Source organism: Sylvia atricapilla, chromosome Z, assembly GCF_009819655.1.
Source record: "Sylvia atricapilla isolate bSylAtr1 chromosome Z, bSylAtr1.pri, whole genome shotgun sequence".
NCBI lineage: Eukaryota > Metazoa > Chordata > Aves > Passeriformes > Sylviidae > Sylvia > Sylvia atricapilla.
Genome location: NC_089174.1, coordinates 57,508,701 through 57,530,457, shown reverse-complemented (window position 1 = coordinate 57,530,457; position 21,757 = coordinate 57,508,701). Strand labels below are relative to the sequence as shown.

At 37.9% G+C, this 21,757-nt stretch overlaps 1 protein-coding gene across 1 annotated transcript in view; it reads right to left on the bottom strand.

Moving 5' to 3' along the window:
- Positions 1-21,757, bottom strand: part of MPDZ (multiple PDZ domain crumbs cell polarity complex component) — a 91,435-nt gene that overhangs the window by 17,448 nt on the left and 52,230 nt on the right. The window contains exons 22-29 of the mRNA XM_066339168.1: positions 18,706-18,810; positions 17,815-17,907; positions 17,150-17,327; positions 14,915-15,025; positions 11,620-11,715; positions 7,347-7,509; positions 6,541-6,737; positions 445-536 (exon numbers count right to left, since the gene is read on the bottom strand). Of these exons, the coding sequence (XP_066195265.1) occupies positions 445-536; positions 6,541-6,737; positions 7,347-7,509; positions 11,620-11,715; positions 14,915-15,025; positions 17,150-17,327; positions 17,815-17,907; positions 18,706-18,810 (1,035 nt within the window). The remainder of the gene's footprint in view (positions 1-444; positions 537-6,540; positions 6,738-7,346; positions 7,510-11,619; positions 11,716-14,914; positions 15,026-17,149; positions 17,328-17,814; positions 17,908-18,705; positions 18,811-21,757) is intronic.

Sequence of the window (21,757 nt, the reverse complement as noted above, 5' to 3'; positions counted from 1 at the left end):
GAAAACTCCAAGACATATTTAACAACTAGTAACACTGTGTTCAAAAGCACATCTATGTTATCAGTATTAAAGATAACAAACACTGTGTTATGGACCCAATATTTTCTGAGCCTGAGAATTGCTAGCTCTTCCCAAGAGAAACTTTTAAACAGTTTTCTTTTTCCCAAAAAAACTTGTGCAAACAATATTCCTTTCCCATAATAGCAGGTGTCATTTGCTATTTCTGTTATTTAGCCAATGGGAGAGGTGTCAGCCCTATGGACCAATAATGTGCCTCCTTAGCGCAGCATGCTATAAAAGGGCTGAATTAACTGTAAATAAAGCCTTTCAACTGCATTCTGACTGAAGTCAAGCATCTTTATTTCGTGTCCTATTGCAACACTGTGTGAAACCTGAGCACATTAAAAATCAAACATTCTCAGCCAACCTTTAACCAGAACTTACCTGATAAAGATTACTTTGACTTTAGATGGTGCACATTTGATTATTGAAGATGCATTCTGATGAGTCCTTCCATAAAGGATTTGGCCATTTATCTAGATATGGGAAAATAGCAATTATTTATCAAAATATTTTAGTTCCATGCACTTCAACTGATTTTTAAGCCTTAAAAAAATCTGTATCACTGACTGACTGTATAGAGCAACTGGATAACAAGAAGAGAGTTGTTATAACCTACTTTCACTCCTTTCTTCCAGTAAAAATATTCACTATACTTTGACTTCAGACTAACATTGTCACAGTGCTAAAAATGCTAAGTTATATTGGGTGGACTTGGCACATCATCTATTTTCATTTGCCATTGATCACTTCATGACTGATGAACAGGGCCATGGGAAATTCTAACCATAACAAATAAATGAATTGCTTATATCCTGCAATGAGATTGCTATTAGTTATTGAATCTCAGGCACTCCAAATCCCTGAGCCAGGCACTTTATATACAGAAGTCTGAACACTGGCACATTTAGCAGAGTTTTTAACTGGGTTTGATGAGGAAGAGGGAAGGGGGATGTACTTCTCTGTGTCAGAGAAGAACCAGGAAACACCAACACTTTAGGAAGTAGCACAGACAACTGTAAATTGACCCAAATTAACTAAGGAGGATTCTTCTGAAAAGGTGAAGAGGTTGATAAGCCAGCTTAAGTGCCTCTACATCGATATGGGCAGCATGGGTAACAAGTAAGAGGAACTGCAAACCAGTTCCTAGACTGCACCAGAATGGTGCAGTTCAAAGCCTATAATCTAACTGCTCTCATACAAACTTGGTGGGAGGAATCACACAACTGGAATATTTCAATCAAGGGCTACAACCTTCTTGGAAGAGAGAGGCTGCGAAGGAGGGGCAGATGTGCTGTGCTCTGTGTTAAGGAATTTTATAGATTGTGAAGAGCTGCTTCTGAGAAACAGCCACAAACTGCTCAAGAGCCTGTGGGTTCTTTAGAAATTAAGGACAGCATCAGTGAGCAGCATCTTGTGGCTACAGTCCACCACAGGCTGCCTGATCACAGCAAGCCTGTTGGTAAGATCTCTCCCTTCAGATACAGAAATCATTGTGTTTGCAGGCTCTCATCCTAATGGGGAATTTCAACCTGCATGCCTGCCAGATGATTGCAAGCAATCCAGAAGACTCCTGGAGTGCACTGAGGAAACTTCCTGGTCCCTGTAATGGACAAACCAACCAGAAAAGCAGTGTTACTAGACCTGGTGCTCACCAGAGCTCATTAGAGAGACTGAGACTGGAGGCAGCCTTGGCTGTAGTGACCATATCCTGGTTAAATCACCAATCTCAAGGAATATGGGCTTGAAAAAGAGCAGAGTCAGAACTCACCCTGATCTTTAGAGTAATAGATTTCCAGCTGTTAAAAGAATTAGTGGATGAGATTCCCTCCGAAACTGTCCTTAGAGATAGAGGACCTCACCAGCGCTAATGGATTTTTGAGGGTACTCCATTCTCACTTGTGAGAAATCAAGTTAGGCAAGCTAGCTGGAAATCAGCATGGCTATAAAAAGATCTGCTCCTCAAACTGAGGAGTAAGAAAGAAATGCATAGCCAGTGGAACTAGGGACAGATGATCTGGGAAGAGTACGTGGATATGGTCTGGATGTGTACAGAGGTGGTGTTAGTAATACTAAGGCACAGAAGAAAGGGGCTTTGGCCACGGATGCAAGGAGTTATCAGAAGGGGTTCTGCAAGTATAACAGGTCAGAAAAGAAAGGCCAAGGAGAGTATACCTCCCTGAAAACGAGGAATGGACAGCTAGTGGCAATGGATATGGAGAAGGCTGAGGAACTCCAAAAGTTCTTCACCTCAGTCTTCAATTGCAGCCTGGCTTCTCAAATCTCTCAAGTTACTGAATTTCTAGGTGGGGGTTGGGAGAAGCAAAGTCTTTCTCACTGTAATCAAAAAGCAAGTTTGAGACCACTTGATGAATAGGCACCACTTGATGAATAGGCACAAGTCAACAGGGTTTGATGATCTGGAATCCAGATTCCTGAGGGAACTGGCTGATGTAGTTGCCAAGGCACTCTTCATAGTACTTAAGAAGTCATAGAGGTAAGGTGAAGTCCACAGTGACTGGAAAAACGAAAACATCACTCTCATTTCTTGAGAGTGGAGAAAGGCAGACATAGGAAACCATGGACTATTAAGCCCCATCTCTGTACCTGGGAACATCATGTAGCATATCCTCATGGAAGCAATGTGTTGTGGTTTGAAAACAAACTGAGTGAGAGGCTCCAAGTTAAAAATACAATTTAATGAGAAGAAAATTGAAAATAAAATAAAATAAAATAAAATAAAATAAAATAATACAAAAAACCCTCACTGTTAGAGTCAGAATACAACCTGAGCAGGGAGATGGAAGCAGTCCAGGTGAGGTGGTCTTCCTGAAGCAGTGATCCTATAGAAAGGTCTGGTAGCTCTGGTCCTCTGGAAATCCAGTGGGTGAGGGGTGGCTGTACTGTCCCAATTCTCACTTATATCCAGGTGAGAATGCTTGGCTCCTCCCCGTGGGTGGAGCATCTCACAATGGGATGATGAGTCATACAGGAGGTCCTTGATGGCCCATTAAAGAGAGATAACTCCAGGAGGGAGTTATCTATGAGTCATGCACAAGGCATTGATGGGCCATTAACAGAAGATGGTGATATAATACATCCTATACTACAACCCAGGATACAATGTTAAGGCACATAGAAGACAAGGAGATCAAGGTGATCTGAGACAGCCAGCACAATCCATGACATCTACTTAAGCCTCTTTAAGGCCTTTGACAAAGTTATACACAATGTCCTTATCTTCAAATTAGAGAAAGACAGGATCTGAAGGGTGGGCTATTTGGCGGATAAGGAACTGGCTGGATAGAGGCACCCATACAGCTGTGCTCAGTGGCTATGCATCCAGGTGGAGGCTAGTGACAAGTCAGAGAGGGCTCTGTCCTAGGACCGAGGCTCTTTAATAGCTATATCAATTAAACAGATGAAGAGATTGAGTACACCCTCAGCAGATTTGCAGATGACATGAAGATGAGTGGTGTGGTTAACACAACATAAAGATGGGATGCCATCTGGAGAGACCTGGACACACTTGTCAAGCGAGCCTGTGGGTATCTCATGAGGTGCAACAGTCCAATTACAAGGTCCTGCACCTGGGTTGGGGCAATCAAGACAAGAATATAGACTGGGAACAGAAGTCATTGAGAGCAACCCTGTAGAGAAGGATTTTGCAATTCCTATGAATGAAAATCTAGACATGAGCCAACACATGACATCCTGGGTTGCATCCAAAGAGGTGTGACCAGAAGGTCAAGGGAGGGGATTCTCCCCCTCTACACTGCCCAAGCAAGACACTACCTCAAGTACTGCATCCAGTTATGGAGTTCTCAGCACAGAAAAGATGTGGACCTGTCAGAGCAGCTTCACAGGAGGGCCATGAATATGATCACAGGGCTGGAGCATCCCTCCTATGAAGACAGGTTGAGAGAGTTGTGGTTGTTTAGCCTGGAGAAAAGAAACCTGTAAGGAGACCTCATTGCAGCCTTCCAGAACTTAAAGGGGACTTCGAAAAAAGAGGAACAGTAACTTTTTACATAGGGAGATTGGGATATGACAAGGGGCAATGATTTTAAACTGAAAGAAGCAAGTTTTAGATCAGATGTCAGGAAAAAAAACTCTTGACCCAGAGGATAGCGAGGTACTGGAATGGGTCGCCCAGAGAAGGATGTGCATGCTCCATCCCTGGAAGCGTTCAAGGCCAGACTGAATGGGACCTGAACAACTTGATCTGGTTGGCAACCCAGCCCATTGAGGAAGACTTGTAAGTAGACAGTCCTTAAGGTTTCTTCCAACCCAAGCCATTCTATGACTCCACACTTACTATCTGAAGATGTGACCTGGCAATCTTTTTTCCCATTTGGCAGAGCAGACTAGTCACTATAATACCTTGAAGTACCTATGAATCAGGTAGGAGAGGAGCTACCACTGTGACTTGCAGACTAAGGCCATTATTTGCTAGCATTTTATTAGTTGCATTTTTTCTTGAAAACGGAAAACCACTGTGCTGAAGTTAACTCAAGAAAAGAGAAGTGATTGAAAAAGGACAGTTTGGACTTACACAAAAGGAAAGTAATAAAATGCACACAGGCAGCACTAACAGAAGTGGAGACACAGCAAAGCAACAGATGCAAGACACGGTACTGAGGGCTGAGCATAATACCAATCACCTCCTGTGTAGGCTGTGTGCACAAGGCATGGTCACAGCGATACTGAGCCCTGTAATTTACACTGGAGTTCACAACCCAAATGCAGCATTTCCTGCAGTGTCTGCCACAGCCTTGTGAAAAATACATGGTCAGGCTGCCAAGTGTGGGGATGGGACATGGCCCACAATGCTAATGGACAGGTGCTTGGGAATATAGGGAGCAAGCTCAAATGTCTCCTCTCAGAAGAGGCTGAGACAATTTCTTAGCATTAGTCAGCAAGTTTACTGTGGACAGTAAGCAACAAATCACAAGACCAAAGATTCAGACAGAAGTGCCTCAACATATTTTCAGAATAATACACCTCTTCAACATCAGGGTTTTAGAAACAGATGTTTCAAGTTAACTGTCTCACAATACTGTAGTCTGGAACAAAGTTCCCTCCATGAGACTTGGTCCATGTCACATGTGCCACAAATCTCTTAATTTTTTTTTCTAGTCGGCAAATTCATAATTTATTCTCTCAATGTCTTCCTCAAGCTTTGTTCAGGTACACCATTCCCTCTCTGTACCATTCCACCAGTACATTCTCAAACATCTTCACATATAGCTTTGAAGTTACACAAAGCATTTCTGTGACAGTAATATTACTTAATGCTATCAGAAAGAATGGGAAAAGCTGTCGTAGGGAATACATCTTCAAGTATCATCAATTGGGCTGTGGGAATATAGAAACGTACATTATGCTCACATATCTACATGAAATGTTAGTTGCATGTTTCGTGGTTTGGTCACTCCACTCCACTAGAAAATACCATCCAACACATTATGAGTTAGAAGTCCATAATAAAAAGACATGTTCCTGTTCCCCCAATTTAATTTCCACATTCTGTGTTACACAATATAAAAATATTCTGCTATTATCACACTTCTAGTAAACAGAGAAGTAATTAGAAAGTCTGGACTACTCCACAGATGGATGGACTGGAGGACTTCAGTATTTTTCACATTCTGCAATTCACTGCCATTCCATATGTCTCTGTAACTCAGAAACTGCTGTTGTCCCACATTCAACACATCTTCATGGAGAACTGCAGAATCTTCTGAGTTGGAAGGGACCCACAAGGATCACGGAGTCCAACTCTAAAGTGAATGGTGCCTTCAGAGATCTAACCCACAACTTGGTGCTGTTATTGATGCCTTAAACTTTAGCGTTCATATTTTTTCAGCTGCCTAGGTGTGTAGCTCTGAATCTCATATTAAATGTTAGTCAGTTCTCCTCACAGAATAGGTCAACAAAACAATGCTTTTTCACTTTGAGACCAAGGACAACTGTTACAAGTTTCAGGCCCAAAAAACCATAAACAGGGGGCTGAGGGGAGAGAAGAAAGAGGGTGGAACTTCATAACCTGAAGCTACAATTGGACAATAAAACCCCAATATGCAAACAGACCAAAACTTATAAAAGTGTAAAACCTCATGACCGGTCATTCATTTTGTGATCATTCTGGGTCCATCCTGGGTGTAGCCCTGGCCAGGCTCTTGTACTTGGAGGTATACAAGGTGTATCCTTTAAGGCCTTTTAATAAATACCTACTTCATTCTCTTAGCTCTGTCTAGGCTCTGTTCTATGTCAGCCTTCTCAAGGCCTCATTACAACCAAGAAAAAAACCCACTACATCTCTTTGGCATACATCAGAAAGAAAATCTGATAACATATTGATATGAACTTGGATAAATTTAGAATTTCAAAGTCCACTGAAAAACATATATATTTCTGCAAGATTCTGGTATTTTAAGGCAGTACATTTGGGCTTCAGTATAAATTGCAAGGACTCACCTCTAGCAACTCATCTGCAATCTGTAACCTGCCATCTTTTCCAGCTGCTCCATTTGGATCAATTCCCACTATAAAGACACTCATCCTGGATCGGTCTTTGTTACCAGCAAGACTAAGTCCCAGACCTGTTTTTCCTTTTTCCAGCTCAATCATGTGTAGCTCCCCTGGTAGATTTCCATAGCGCTGCATGATTTTTTCTAAATGTAAAAGTGTGGGTAGGAAAGGTTGGACTTACATTAGAAAGTTTCACAACTAGACAGTAAAGATCAGTGCTTAGTGGGCAGTATCTGACAGAAGCCCAAAATGGTTGATTAAATTTTCTGTGTAAAACACAACTTCTTTTAAATTAAGTCTTAGATAATTTATAATAATATTTCTAGCTTATTGTTCTTCTCATAACCTCAGAAAACATTATAACTTCTCTTAAAAAATATGTTTGTACACAAAAGAAGTAATTTTCTCTCCAGCAGAATTTTCAGGTAACAGATACTATCATATTGATCACTTGTGTCATTGATCACTTGAGCCAACAGTTACCTCGAGTATACTGAAATTTTTCAAGTAGTCCTACATTAAATTTGGACCATAGAGAAAAAAAAAGATTGCCGTGCAATGAAGAAAAAGAAATTAGTTTTATATTTAACTATGTGCCACTGACCAAGCACAACTAAAACAGCAAGCTTAGCACCCAAACCATGATGCACATGAGAAAGAAGCAGTTCAAACTAGATGCCTCCACACCTGTGTCTTAAACAGTGCAATTTTAGAACTGAGTATTTCAAATATTATCACAGAAAAAAACTTACTCCAGCTGTAACCGAATTCATCCTCCTTCTCCACATCTTCTGGGACTCTGATAGAAGATGACTGTGCAACATCACAGCTCATTCCTGAAAATACTGAAGGAGGGGGCAGAGGCAAGTTACAAAGCGAAGTCTTTTCTTGTTCTGTATCAGACTGACCAAATGCCTGTGGAGAATAAGAAAAGTGAAGTGGCTAAGAAGATACAGGCTCTCTGTAGGGAAAACTAGTATACAAAAATGTCAAAATGGCAATGACTATAGCTTCAAAGTTTCAATATCAAGCAGCTGAAACTCTAAATTAATAACAGCACACAAAAAGGAAGAGAGATCAAAAACGGAAGCAAACACTAGGCAAGGTAGGAAAAAAACATCACTCCAAAATGTATCTGGAAGCCAACAATTCACAGTAAAAGCCCAATTCAGTAAAGTTTTATGTGCCATTCATTATATGCTTCAGAAAAAGCTTTTTATGAAGACTCAAGTGCTTTTGTTTTAATGCCAGATTTGTAGAAGGCTTATAACCAATTTTATTTTTAAAAGTCATTGCATATAATTTCCTCCCATCATATGCTTAGGAAGCCAAATATGAGGAAAGAGAAAGTAAACAAAAAACTGGAAACTCTAAAAAATACCTACAGGACAAAGAAACAGGTGGCATATTCACTGAAAGGACAGTTAGAAAACAAAATTATACAGATGATAACTGAAGAAATCCATAGTGACTGGACTTTTTCAGTCTCATTTACTAGTTTCCTACAAGCTGCACAGAGATCAAATAAAGGAGGATACAGGTAAAACCACAAGAGACAAATACTTTTGGTCTTGATGTGTTCTATTCATATTCACAAAAAGCTAAGAGGTATAAATGCACAACTACTGCATGGTTAAATATAATTAAAATATAAATTAATTATTTTAATTAAATATATTTTAATAATTAAAATACATTAAAAAATAATGGTAAAATGCCCAAATCCACAGCCTTGCAAGGTTCCATTCAAGACAGTTTCCTTGAGGAATACAGACTCTGATAAGGGATTTCACTATGTGAAATTTGTATAATTTTGCCTTGCTTAGAGCAAACTAGAGCAAAAAAGCAAAAAACTTCTCTCTGACTATCATCATTGCTTAGCTTATGCATGCCCAAGAGACCTTGAAACTTGCCAGATCAGCTACTGAACTAAACAACCAGAATCTTAAATGAAAACCAAGCATTTTTACAACACTCATGTTTTCAGGTGTGTTACCCTAGCTTCATAACCCTATTCTTATAATTTCAGTTCTCACTACCTCCATCAGCAAGTTTGAACACAGTATCTCAGATAGTGTCTTTAGGTGCCAGAATCACTCAGGTAATAACCTCTTCATCAGAGGCAACAGTGAAATGAATAACAACAAACACCTCAGAAGACTTTATCAGCTTTCAGATTGAAGGTGTTGAGAAATCTGGGAAGTTACCAGTTCAGTAATTTTGAAATTTAAGAAAGGTCCCATATCTAAACAAAAATTATTTATCTTCACTCTGTAACTCCAAAGATATGAAGATACTGCAAATGTCCTGTCCCAGTTCTCTCATTCTACTTCTGTTTGAAAAAGATTTTCCTTTCATTTAGAAACTTGTTATAGGACCTAACTAAGAACTCACTAAATGTCAAAAGTGTGGAAAGTGACTCCCAAGCCAATAATTTTTATAAAAAGAATATATAAGTGTTGCATGAATTTTTCATCATTAGTCACATTGCACCATGCTTCAAACCTAAGACAATGTCATCATCCTAAGATGAGACTAACATCCCTAAAGTGAAGCAAAGACATTGTCACCTACCAGAATCAGAGAAGAGTAGAAGCACTACCTAGTAATGTTAAAAGTTCTTTTTCACAATGAAAAATTCACATGTCCACAAAAAGAAAATTTGGTATTATATCTTCACACCAAGGAGAGACAAAGAGGAAAGAAGTTCTAGAAAAACTCTTTTTTCAGAGTTCTTCCAAGAGTTTTACTAAGGCTAAATAACAACCTGGAAAAATGATGAAATACAGTGTTGTGGTTAGATCCTGGCTAGGGGCCAGGTGCCCATCGAAGCTACTCTATTACTCCCTTTTTCAGCTGGACAGGGGGGAAAAAAGAAAGACTAAAGTCACCCCATAGCCTCCATAACTACCATTACCTTGCAACACAGATCTAATACAAGTGTGATATCAAAACAGATTAACAAACCTTAGCTTTTGTTTTAAAACCAAAATTAACATATTACTTTAGAGGTACTGTTTGTAAGCGACAGTGTCCAATACAGCAAAATTTAAAAAAATACCAAGAAAAAGAACAAAATATTGGTTTAAAGGACCTCTGGAAGATTTGTAAGGTGTGGATGTAGGGTTATATCCTCACAGATTTGCACTTTTTAACTACAGCCACCATAATATGACTGGAAAAAATTGCAATTTTTTGTATCATCGTAAATGCGCAACAACATAACATAATCTGAACATTCATGAGGTTTAAGGAAATGCTAAAATCAAAGTGAAAGCAAGGCTCCTTTGCAGGAGGGTAAAAACTCTGCTAGAATGCCATTTGGGGGTCGGGGAACATGTCCTGCCTGCAGAACTCAGCCTGACACATTTGCACAGCCAGAAGCAGAAGTCAATCCCCACAGTTTTACATACACATAAGACTTTTGCTCCCTGAATCGGGCAATGCACAAAAAAACCTAGAAGGCTTTAACTCATGAAATACTTTTAGTGTGCCACACCACAGTATTTCATTGAAAATGCAAAGCATCCAACAGTTGCTGAACCCATTTAGCTACCAGGGTCACTCTGATCACAGCCAGGCATATACTGAAAATGGCAGCAAGTCTGGAACTCAAAAAAATTAAGGCACAGGTGGAAGAAGAAGCATTCCAGAAGAACTCCAGAAGTTATCACAGGCCATGTACAAATGTACAGCACACATACCAGTAGCACCAACTGATGGGAATTAAGACAAACCTTGAATGGTGTGGGAGCAAAAGGGTTAGTTGGGGAACAACAGAAGGTAACTCTAATTGGATTCGATACCTCCTACAGTAACAGAAAACAGCAATCCACATGTTATAGCACCTTTGGCAATACACAGTACTATTAACCAATAACTCATATTCAATTATGGATTCATTTTACTAACTGCAGCAACTTTATTAACTTGATTTATAAATGGACAAAAGTATTTAAGGTGTTACTAATGACCCTGATTCATCAAAGTTTCTCACTATAAATGAAACTGAGTTCAGAAAAGAGAGATGACAAAAGGCCATTCTTATATCAGTGCTAAGAAAGGAGTTATATATAAACTACGGGGTCATCAGGTTTTCTTTCAAAATGCATGCAATGCTTTTCAGAAACAGTTTTGAAAATATAGAAAGCACAAGTCATCATTTATGTTACATGTCTACTCCCTTTTCTCAGAACTGTAACAAACACAAAAAGAGATTTCAAAACACACATGCAATTATACACCACATATCATATTGTAAGTGTTTGTTGCACATTCAATATTTTTGACAACATGGGAATATAGACAAAGGGCACAATCACTTCCAAGATGTAAAACCAGCTAGAAATTGTTTTATTAAACCAAAAATGCATGCATATTAGGATTAAAGTTTTTTTATTAGAGGTTAACGCTGTTCCCATTGTGAACGACATGCAGGAAGTAAGCACTAGCCACAGGAAAAAAAAAAAAAAAAAAAAAAAAAAGTAAAACTTTTTTGTATTTGCAAAGACATCAGCATCCTATTCATGGTGCATTAAAAGAATTTTCAAGAAGCAGACAGAAAATATTTTCATGAAGCATCATTAAAAAAAGCTGCCACTTTGGGTTTTTTCATGCAAAAATAAAAGATAGGTATCAAAGCAGGAAAGTCATAACCACAAACACCAAAAAGAAGTACATGGCATCAAAACACCTTACACTGATGAGAGAGTTACACTCAGTCAGTATTTTAATATACTTTGGGGACTGATCTTATAACTGAAAACCTACCCCTTTGGCAGCTCTGAATAGATCAGATTTAGTGGTTATGATTAATGGAGCTGGCAGTTTATAACTTCTCCATAACTTTTCTATGTATAAAAGTTGCATGTCTGTGTCTTTTCAATTCACTAGAGTTCTCAAGCTCATCAGCATAGCACCTAACCCAAACTAGTATAAAAGAATTCAAATGCAGAGAGACAGCAATGGGAAAGAAGCACATGTAAGATGCTTGATGAGTGAAAAAATAGTGTGTCATCATCCAACCTTAGCAGTGTTGAACTGAGAATCAGCAAATGGGTTAGTGCTGCTGAAGATAGCTGGCCTATTGAAAACATTCTGCGGGAAAGGCAGGGAAGGGTTCTTAAAGGAAGGCATAATAGAAAATAAGCAAAAAAAAAAAAAGTTTTATATAAACCTTTTTTACTCATGAACAAAAACATATTAATTTAGTTGTTTGGGCAAACCAAACAAGGTCCACATTCTACACTTGCAACAGGTATGTGAAATTGGGCAAAACTTATAATTGCCCTGTGTTTCCAATGCTCTGTCAGCAGAGAGGAAAAGCACCAATTCCTCACACCTGTTCTATACCACAAACTACAAGTGCAGAATTATGCAGCCATTTATGTGCTTTGATTTTTACATTTTTTCTCAAACATCTCTATATATGGGACATTCTTACACATTAATTAACTGAAAAAAAAATTGTGAATTTCTGGTTTTGGATGAACACAAATATCTGTAATAATGCAGTAGATTTAGTTTTATTTTGAAAACCAGAGATCCTCATAATTTGATTTAATGTCTGTGGTAATACACTCGCTGCTTATTTTGTAAAAGTGAGGGTTAGTAATATTAGGCACCTCTAAGCAGATTCCATATCTAATAATAATTTTACTTCTGTTCTACAGAACACTTTGTATATGTGCATTTGCATATGTAACTGCCTGAATTCATAGTTTATTGAAACTAAATATTCTGGTCTTCCCCCAAAGCAAGATACTTTGTCATTATCATTTAACCGAAAATGTCATTATCATTTAACACATTTAGACCAATTAAAAGACTATAAATTTTATCATTTTATTCCTTATGCAGTTTTTGTGCTGTATTCTATTTTGAGATCAGAATCTACCTAATAAGGAGGAAACAACTGGGATTTCAAATAGTATGTTGGAAGTACACTGTGTATACTTCAAAGTAATTTCTACACTAGGTGTATCCATCTGGCAAATACCTGTAAGTCTTAGGGCTGTAAGTTTAACACTGCTGGAAAACAGCATGGACAGGAATGTGAAAACCTTCCAAGAGCATTTATACCAAGAGTAAAACTCAATCCAAAGGTATGGTGCTGCTTAAAAAATTTCTTAAAACATTTGGTTTTTTAAATGCTCCTGAAAATAGTAAACACATCCCTAAACATTTATTTTCAAATACCATCTTGCAAATACCATCTTTGGTAAGACAACAAATGTCTTGGTTTTACTGTATCTTCAGCAGTGACAAAATAATGCCATGAATTTCTTGCCAAGGTTTCCTCACTGTGAAGTCATTCAAGGTCAACAGGCTGTTTCCCTAGAGTACAAGCTCATCAGCATTTCCTGCGTATCTGATTCACATTTGATTTTGAATATTATAAAGAAATTAAACTATTGTGAAAAGTAAATAGTTACTGTAATCACTGTATTACACTTTAACAATTACATATCACCTGCACAGAATTTTAAAATTTATCTTGTTGAAATTTTAGGCAATTAAAATAAGCATCACAAACACTTCACATATTAACATTATTTAGTAAAATCCTACTAAAACAGGAAACAAAAGTTCAGTCATTCAAAACCTTGTCTTTCTTATTTTTGTCATGATGGCATAGCTCCTAAAATACTAGCCTTAGCACTAATCCATGCAACAGTATTATATTAATATAGACTGACTACTATGATAAAACATGGAGCATTTGAATTTGCCTGAACAGTTCAGTTTAGCACACTTTTTGCACAGTCTAGTACAACAGCAAACACTAAAATAAAGGGAGTTCTCTCTTTAACTATTTCTTAAAATTCAAATCAAAGCCTAAAGTAATAGGATTTTTTCTGGTTTTTTTTTCCTTTTTTCAACTAACTTCCACTCAGAATTTTATCAATGTGTCCAAGATGCTGAGTTATTGGAAACTAGCTAGCATTTCATACTGCATAATGCTGTAACGCTACTATAGGATCATAATCAAAGTGATATACTGTTCCTTACTCAGAAATACACAGAGAGGTTTTAGTATGAAACACTAACTCAATGGGTAACTCCCTACTGTCTAAATTATCTAAATTATCTTTTCACAAGCCCCTTGCTTTATTCCAGCTGCTCTGGAGTACACACAGGCTCTCTTTTAACTGCTAAACCTGCATGAAAAAAACAAAATGGAAATGGACTCATTAGGTACATGTCACATAAAACTAACTGCCTGCTTAAATACATAGTGGTACCATAGTAATTATAGCTTGTGTGTGCAAGCAGCTAGCTACATGGCTGACTGGATATGAATGACAGCAGGAATTCCCTTTATAAGATCTAATTATAAAGTACAAATTCAAGTGTTGAAAGATGAAAATAATAAACATAATGCCATTTTTGAAGATCACAACATAATGTATGGATACAGGAAGAGCATTTGCAATGTTTCTGCTTACAGAGAAACAAGAGTTTGTTAGTACAGAAGAAATAATCAACAAGCTTAATTTAAAAATAGAGAATAGAGATCTACAACCAAAAATAGCAAAGGAGCATTCTCTAAATAAAAGCAGTGATAAAATAATGGCATAATTTCCATCCCAAATGGCCTAAATATTCAGTAGTAGCAATTCTGTTCACATCACAGCAAATGCAAAAGCGTTACTTTAGTAGTATGAGTGTCAATAATCAACATTCAATAAAGCTTTTTTCATGCAACTTTACCTTAGATGACTGTCGATAAAATGGGTTAGTAGTTTTCTGCCCACAGGGAGCAGAAGCTGAAGAAGGGCTATAAAGAGACTGTGGCTGGGGAACAAGAGTTATGAGACAGCTAGTAAATAAACATGCAGCTTACACAGACTCTACAACGACGAAGTTTAGTTTCTAGCGATGCAAGCAACTTAAAATAAAGCTCAGTAGCTTTTGTCTACAATGTCCATGCAGCTTAGTGACGGAAAACTTCCGTGTACTTCTAGGTCCTTTCATTAACGTCCACAGAATTTTTTAACAGGTGCTGTATTTCTGCATGCGCTCCTCATACACGCTGTCAATCTCTAACAGATGGTTTTAGTTAGACTCCTACTCTGCCCCCCAACAAATTATTTTTCTTGAGGCTTTTCAAAATAGTTTGAGGACGGTGTGCTGGGGGGTATTTCCAGATCCAAATCGATTTCATTCTAAATAGAAATAATACTTAAATCAAATCTTTGCTCCTAAGATAGTTGAGATGGCACTCTCAGGATAAAATATCCCATTCCCAAATACCATCATCTTGAACATTTGCTTCATCTATTACTATTACATCTCTTTTCACATTCTTTATGCTTACCCTTGGTCTGCTTATAATGCTCTGTACCATAAAGACTACAGGATTGCCTGCCTTCCGTATGGCTTCCACAGCTTGTTCGTGGCTGGCATCTCTGAGGTCAATTCCATCCACCTGTAATTGGAAGGCCTCATCTTAACATTGCAAAAAGCTACAAGAGTCATGAGTCAGTTCTGAATTTTGGTTAGGAAACTTTGACTAAAACCTAAGTCCAAACCTCTGTTTCTGGTGGACCTTTCTACTGACTTGGCCTGAGGTCCCTCAAACACAGGCTTGATATTTCCAAGAGCACTGATAGGACATTAAATAAATATTCTCTTATTCCTATGTTTTAAGAACAGGTTTTTTTCAACATTATTAGTTCAGACTCAGAACTAGTTTATTTCTCAGAACTGAGAACTCAGTTTAGTTCAGTGGGTAAGTTTTCCCACAAGCAATGTAACAGAAGAGAAACAATAATCCAGAGAGAGTAGGAGTGTTTACCAAATACTGTTTCCTGTAAATCTCACCTCAAGAAAAAGCTATTACCCAGGACTTTATGAAATATAAGAACTGAAACTCATTAGGTGCTGGAGAGTCTTTCATTATGAGGTATTATGCCAGTACAATGTACTTTTTTTTTTTCTTTCTTTTTTTTTTTTAGCTACTAGACACTTTCTTCAGAAGTTAAATTTTTAGGTCAGAGCTGAAAACCTTTCTATCTTCTAGAAGAATGCATTTACACAGGATGGCTAAAGACAAATTTTTGCCTTATTGGTTTTTTTCATGTCTGTTCATGTATGGGTGTGTAAAACAATTTGTAAGAACAATGTTAAGGTGAGGTTAGCATCAGTAAAGTATTGTCACAATGACCACAATAAAAGTTAGAGGCTAATACAGAAAGGTTATTTGTTAGTGGCAATTCTAGCACACAAACTTATATGATGAAGATTACCCCTACAACTTTTTAATTATCTAACTCTATCTCAAACCTAATCATCCAATGCAAATAAGAGAGCTCAAAAACAATCTAAAAGAAATTCTAAACCTATGGGGAACTGAAAAAGAATAATAACACCTTTCAACTTCTCATGTCTGGAAAACTGTATGCACTACACAGATGGAAGTTTACATATGCCACAACTTGAGAAACTGAAACCCTCCATTAAGAAACAATCACATTAATACAACATTTTGATTCCACTCACCCAGATTCTCCAAGCATCACTGTCTGAGACAATTGCACTCATAAAAATCCAGTTACTTAGGTGAAATGAATGTTTTTAACTTTGTGGCCTTCAAGCAAAATTTCACCTCCCAGCTTCTTATACACTGCAAACTGTTCCATCCTGTTATAGAAAGTGCTGTCTATACTAAGGCATTATTTCAAGATCCCTGCTCTTGCGCAAACAGCAAACTGCATTTTCAGTACCATCATGTAAGTCAAGCCCCAGTCTGAGTCAGAATCACCAACTCCATCACTCTGCTTGTTGTGCTTCTTACTGATGTACAGTCAGCTAAGGACATCGAGCACAGTTAAATCGAGGCAGTTCCTATCAGCCCAACACTGGAGATAGGGCAGCACCTGACACTGATAGTCATGCCAGGAAAGATCTATTCCCTTCACTCTGTCTATTCTTCAGTACCTTTAAGTAAAATGCAGTAGCAGCTTCATGAGCACAGGACTAGCAAAAGTAGAAGAGAAATGAAGATAAATTCCACCCTGCAATAACCCATTACACTCTGGCATGGGCAAAATTTTCTTGATGTCTGAAGTATCAAACACAGATTTCTTCACATCAGGAGAAAAAAATAACTAAATAACTGTGCCTCCCTTAACTCCTGCACAAGATGCATAAGAATTATGTGAATCAATAAAGATTTAAAATGGAAATAATCTTGACATTCATTTGCATGGTTTGCACTAGCTGTTTCTATTGCTACCCAGTACCCAAAGGTGAAAAATCTTTTCATTTCACCAAACTTAAGCTTTATCCTACACATTCTGGTTTTCAAACAGGCAGGTCAAACTGCTGGCTGTGTAGACCCCTGCTCACACAGTCAGACATCTGTTTCAGGTTGGATATTCAACCTAACAGGCAGCTGTCTTCACACAAACATCATCAGATGCTACTGCAGTCTGTGTGGCTCAAGTGGTATCAGCTGTAGCAACTGCAAAGCTGCCAGCCCATCACACACTCATCTCAGTGTCTCCTGAGATGCTGGGGGAATTGCAGAAAAAAGGCATTCAGATGGTACCTCTACAATCCGATCTCCAGTTTTCAGTGTTCCATTTTTGCCAGCTGGGCTGTCTTCGAGGATGTGTTTGATAAAGATTCCTCTCATGACTTCTCCGTTACTCAGGCGGCTTCCCATCCCTCGTCCTCCAACAATGCTGATCCCCAATGACTTGCTAGGCTCTCTCCAGAGTTCGACCCTTTTGTGACAGAAAAAAAACCCAAACTGAATTAAAATCTGTTATGATTATGACAAAGCTGCACACTGAAGACAGCTGGATTTGCACAATTATTTTAAAAAATTCTGGAATAACTCCTCCTTGCAAAGTTTTGTCTTTCAGTGGAGGTTATCTAATGGATTGGTCAGAAATTCTGTAACTGAAACTAGTATCGGTCCCTTTGTTTTGGGTTCTAATAAAAACTTTGAATCTTTCTCTTCATGTTTTTTACTCAGTCCGTGAGAGTCAGCTTGGAATAAGTGAAGATAAATTACTATAACAATCAAGACTCTACTAGACTGCAGGGATTTGGCCCAATGGCAGTAAAAGTCAACCGTTAATCACTCCTGCAACTCACAACATACATAAGTACAGCAATTGTGTTGGGGTTTTATTCTTCTTAAAATATGTTTCAAAATTTTTGAATTTCAAATGACATTTTATAATGTGCAACTAGATCTGTACTTACTTTCTGGGCTGGTTCCAGTTACTGAAAGCTGCATTTTGAAGTTCACTTTCTTCTCCCTCCCCCTCTTCACGTTCTGGAAGCTCTGGCAGTTCCCTGATGGTAAACAGGAACATGCAATTTATTTCTAAAGAATCCACATAATTACTAGATTTTTCTGAAAAATTTCATATAAGGAGTCACCCTGCCAGTATCAGAATTTTTACACCAGACTCACATAAGAAACTTCTTTTTCTGTTGTTTTTTAGAATACATACGGTGTTCCGGGATCCCCTGTTCACTTTTTATCTGCAGGTGGCTTATCTGAAGTTTCTATCCATAACACAGAATAAAAGACTGCAATTTGGAACTAGAACCAAAATGAAGCTAATTTATTGCTTTCAAAATGAAAGAAATTATAACAGGAGCACTCAACTAAACTTACTGCTTTTGGAGATGAATTGCAAAAAAAATCAATTATTAATTACCTTGAAATTTTAAACTCTAAGTGCAACAGATTTTTGAAACTCAAGGAAGAGAATGGTACAACTTATTTTTTCCAGTTATGTTCTGGAAAGACTATCAATACCGAAGTCCTATATTGGAAGCACTTCAGTATTTGTGGCAATCCAGAAATCCAATTGCATGGCAATTAAGGGGAATATAGGATGAGAAAGAATTTAATCTCTTTTTTGGACACAGCAAACAGCCTTGTAAAAATGCTTAAAAATCTGCTAGTGAAAGCAAAACCTGCATTTTTAACAGCTTTTTATTGTAGTGGCTGCTGGTCTGAAGAAAATAATCCACCTTTTATCTCTTCTAAAATAAAACTTGTCTTCCTAAAATGTGCAAGGTATATGGAAAGAGTTACATTTGAGACCTATTTGGGAGGAAGCTGTAAGCCTTTTGACTCACCTGACAATATGTGAAGGAAAAAGTTCAAGTGGCACAGCTCTCTCTGTCTGTTGTCCCAAACTGGCCCTGTATTCATCTAAATTTTCTGCTGGCACATACGTAATACTGCAATAAAATGCAACATGATTAAACTACTAGAAATGCCAGTCCTCCTTTTAGTGGGTGTGAGGTATGGATATGATGAAGCCACTCAAGACTACTTTGTTGACTTTAAAACCACAGTGCTGGTATGTTGGGAATAAGAATTTTTATGAATCCTTTACGACTTTGCAACAAGTACACGTTCATAGTCAAATCAGGTAGCTGAACAACACATATTTTTTTTGTAATTAAAGTAAGTGGTACTTGAACAGTAACAGGAATGTAACAAGAGACAACCCAGCTTCATTCAAAACATGGATTCCTCAAGCAAAGACAGACACTGAAAGATCTGTGAGGTTTGAGGCACCATTACCATCCTCACTGACTGCTGAAAATGTTTCTGAAAGCTTGCCTGTAGGAGGTTTTGTGTTCTTCTGTGTGGTTTTGCATTTATTTTAGATTTCAACACTTTTAGTGGATACTGCGCGAGTTTGGACATAAAAAATGTGTTACAGCACACCACCTATGCCACAGGGACCAATCCCCTGCTCAACTCCTTCCTCCACGCCTTCATGCACTTCCAACCAGTTAAGGACAGTCAGAAAGACATGTTTCATCAGCCAAATAATGTGCAGACTCCACTGGAAGTTTGAATGCCAGAAACAGAAATGGCCCAATAGACTAGAGAAGGTGAAACAAAGAGGGGAAAAAAGATTAAGGCCTGAAGAATATTTCTAGAAAAGCTTCCATCTGGGAGGCCAAAGGATACCACAGAATTTACCATGATACAAGCAGGGCTACATAGATATCCCTCCTTTAACTATGCTTTGCCTTCTTAAAAATCTAGAGCTTAGCTATCACAATCAAGTATACCAAGAAGCAAGGCTGATGGAAAAAGTGCAGAAAAATAAAAGTCTGTACTGCCATACATCACATTGTTGAAAGAAAAAATAATATATTTCCCCATGTAAGACACAGGGCTGAAGAAAAAATAAAAGGTCTGGGCCACTTCACAAGGATATATAAGCTGCTGGGAAGAGACTCTTTCAAGTCTGAGGCTTTCACAAGAAGCCATCTCCTGTCCATCATTCCTGACTGATGTCCTCTTTGTCACACTCTGATTGCCATCTGATTCTTCCTCTCAGTAGTTTTTTGCTGAACACATCAAGCATCAGAAGAAATGCAAATAAACTTTTATACAACCAATGCTATTAGTCTAAAACACTCTCCTAAAAATTACTGTACAGACCACCTTACTTTTCCATATGTGTCTGCATATGTGTCCATGTTCCCTACCTCATATCACATCTACCATACCTAGAAAAGTGCAAAAGGAGTCACTATGAAGGTGTCTAGGGTGCTGAACAGAAGGAACGTCCTAGTTTGTTTATGGAAATATCTAAAATTGTATTATCTAAATTAATATCCATTCTAAAATTATTATCACCAGCTTTACCTCTTCCTTAAATCTTCCTGTTCTGCACTGGCCTTTTTTCAAACATTTAAGTGTTACTCCACTTGACACAACATATTTCCTTCTGGAGTGCTGCGAAGTTAACATACAGTTGGAAACAAACTCTCAGCACAATGTCAGTCACCTAACTCTTATTTGGCTTTCCTGAGGACATTCTAGCACTGGGAAATGCTAAAGACATGCAGCAGCTTTTCCATGAAGACCCAGCAGTGAAACAGCAAAAAGCTAGAGAGAAAAGAATTTTGGAGAATAATGACTACTAAATCTCTGCCATCTCCAACTCCAAGTGTGTTGAACTACAGCAAAGTACCAGCATCATGCTCATAAAACTGTCATGGGTCAAATGCTGATGCAGCAGCTTCACCCAACAGGCCCATAAGAATACCTTGCCTCTACAGAACATGCAAGACCTACAAGTTCCATTTCAATGTAAGAAAATGCAACATTCATTCAGTTATATTCATCACTTATAAAAATTAGTAGGAAATAAAGCTGTTTTCCCTTGGCAGAAAGACATAGTAAAGTAAATAGAACTTCTGGCTAGAAGGCTGGACAATCTTCTTTACGCTAAACTGAAACTAGAAGTTATGGTTTGAAGTGTGGAAAGGAGAATGGTACACTCCCAAAAACAGGTTATCTCCAATTTAGCCTGAATGTATATGGCAGAGTGTGATCTCTGATAGTACAGTGTCCAGTATATATCAACTCTTGTCTAGTCCTTTTCTGCAACGAGTACAAGGCAAATAACTACTCAGAGCACCAGGGTCCAAGGCAGTAGTAGAGCCTTACCCTCCATTTGAGCACTAGAGATCAGCTGATCTTAACAGGGAGGCAAACCAGACACAGTCCAGCTTCTGGGACACCCTATTGTGTTTTGTTATATGATTAAATAACTGACATTGTGCTGAATCATTAAAAAGGTATGACTAAAAAGATGCTCTCAAAGTTTTAAATGCTACTTAGCAATGTCTCTGAAAAGCTGCCTTAGCTTCACTTTCTTTGTCCAGCACTGGAAGTATAAAGAAGAGAGGTGTGTTTTACCATTAAAAAAAATGCATCTAAAATACAGCTACTGAATTATCTAGTTGATTTCCACAGATGGAATAAAATTTAGATAATCTCACTGGGAGCTGTTGCATTTTAGCTTTTTGGAAAAATATATTATTTCTATTCTAGTGTTTAAGTACAGTATTTAGTAGCCTAATTTAAAGCACTCAAATGAACATTCGGTATGTTTTTAACTGTTCATTCTTATCTATGTGTCCATTCTTATCTAGGTTTCTGTAATGCTTCAGCTGTTTCACAAATATCAAGCAGAACACTTGCATTTTGCAAAAAAATAACATACAAAAGAAAACCTACATGGATCAAATAAATGAAAATACATGAAAAGTTATATTTTGCATAGAGTTCACCTTTGAATCTTGCTCATGATTTCCAAAGTCCAGTTAACTGCAAAGTTTTCCCTAACTGCTCCTATTACCTGTATTACTGATG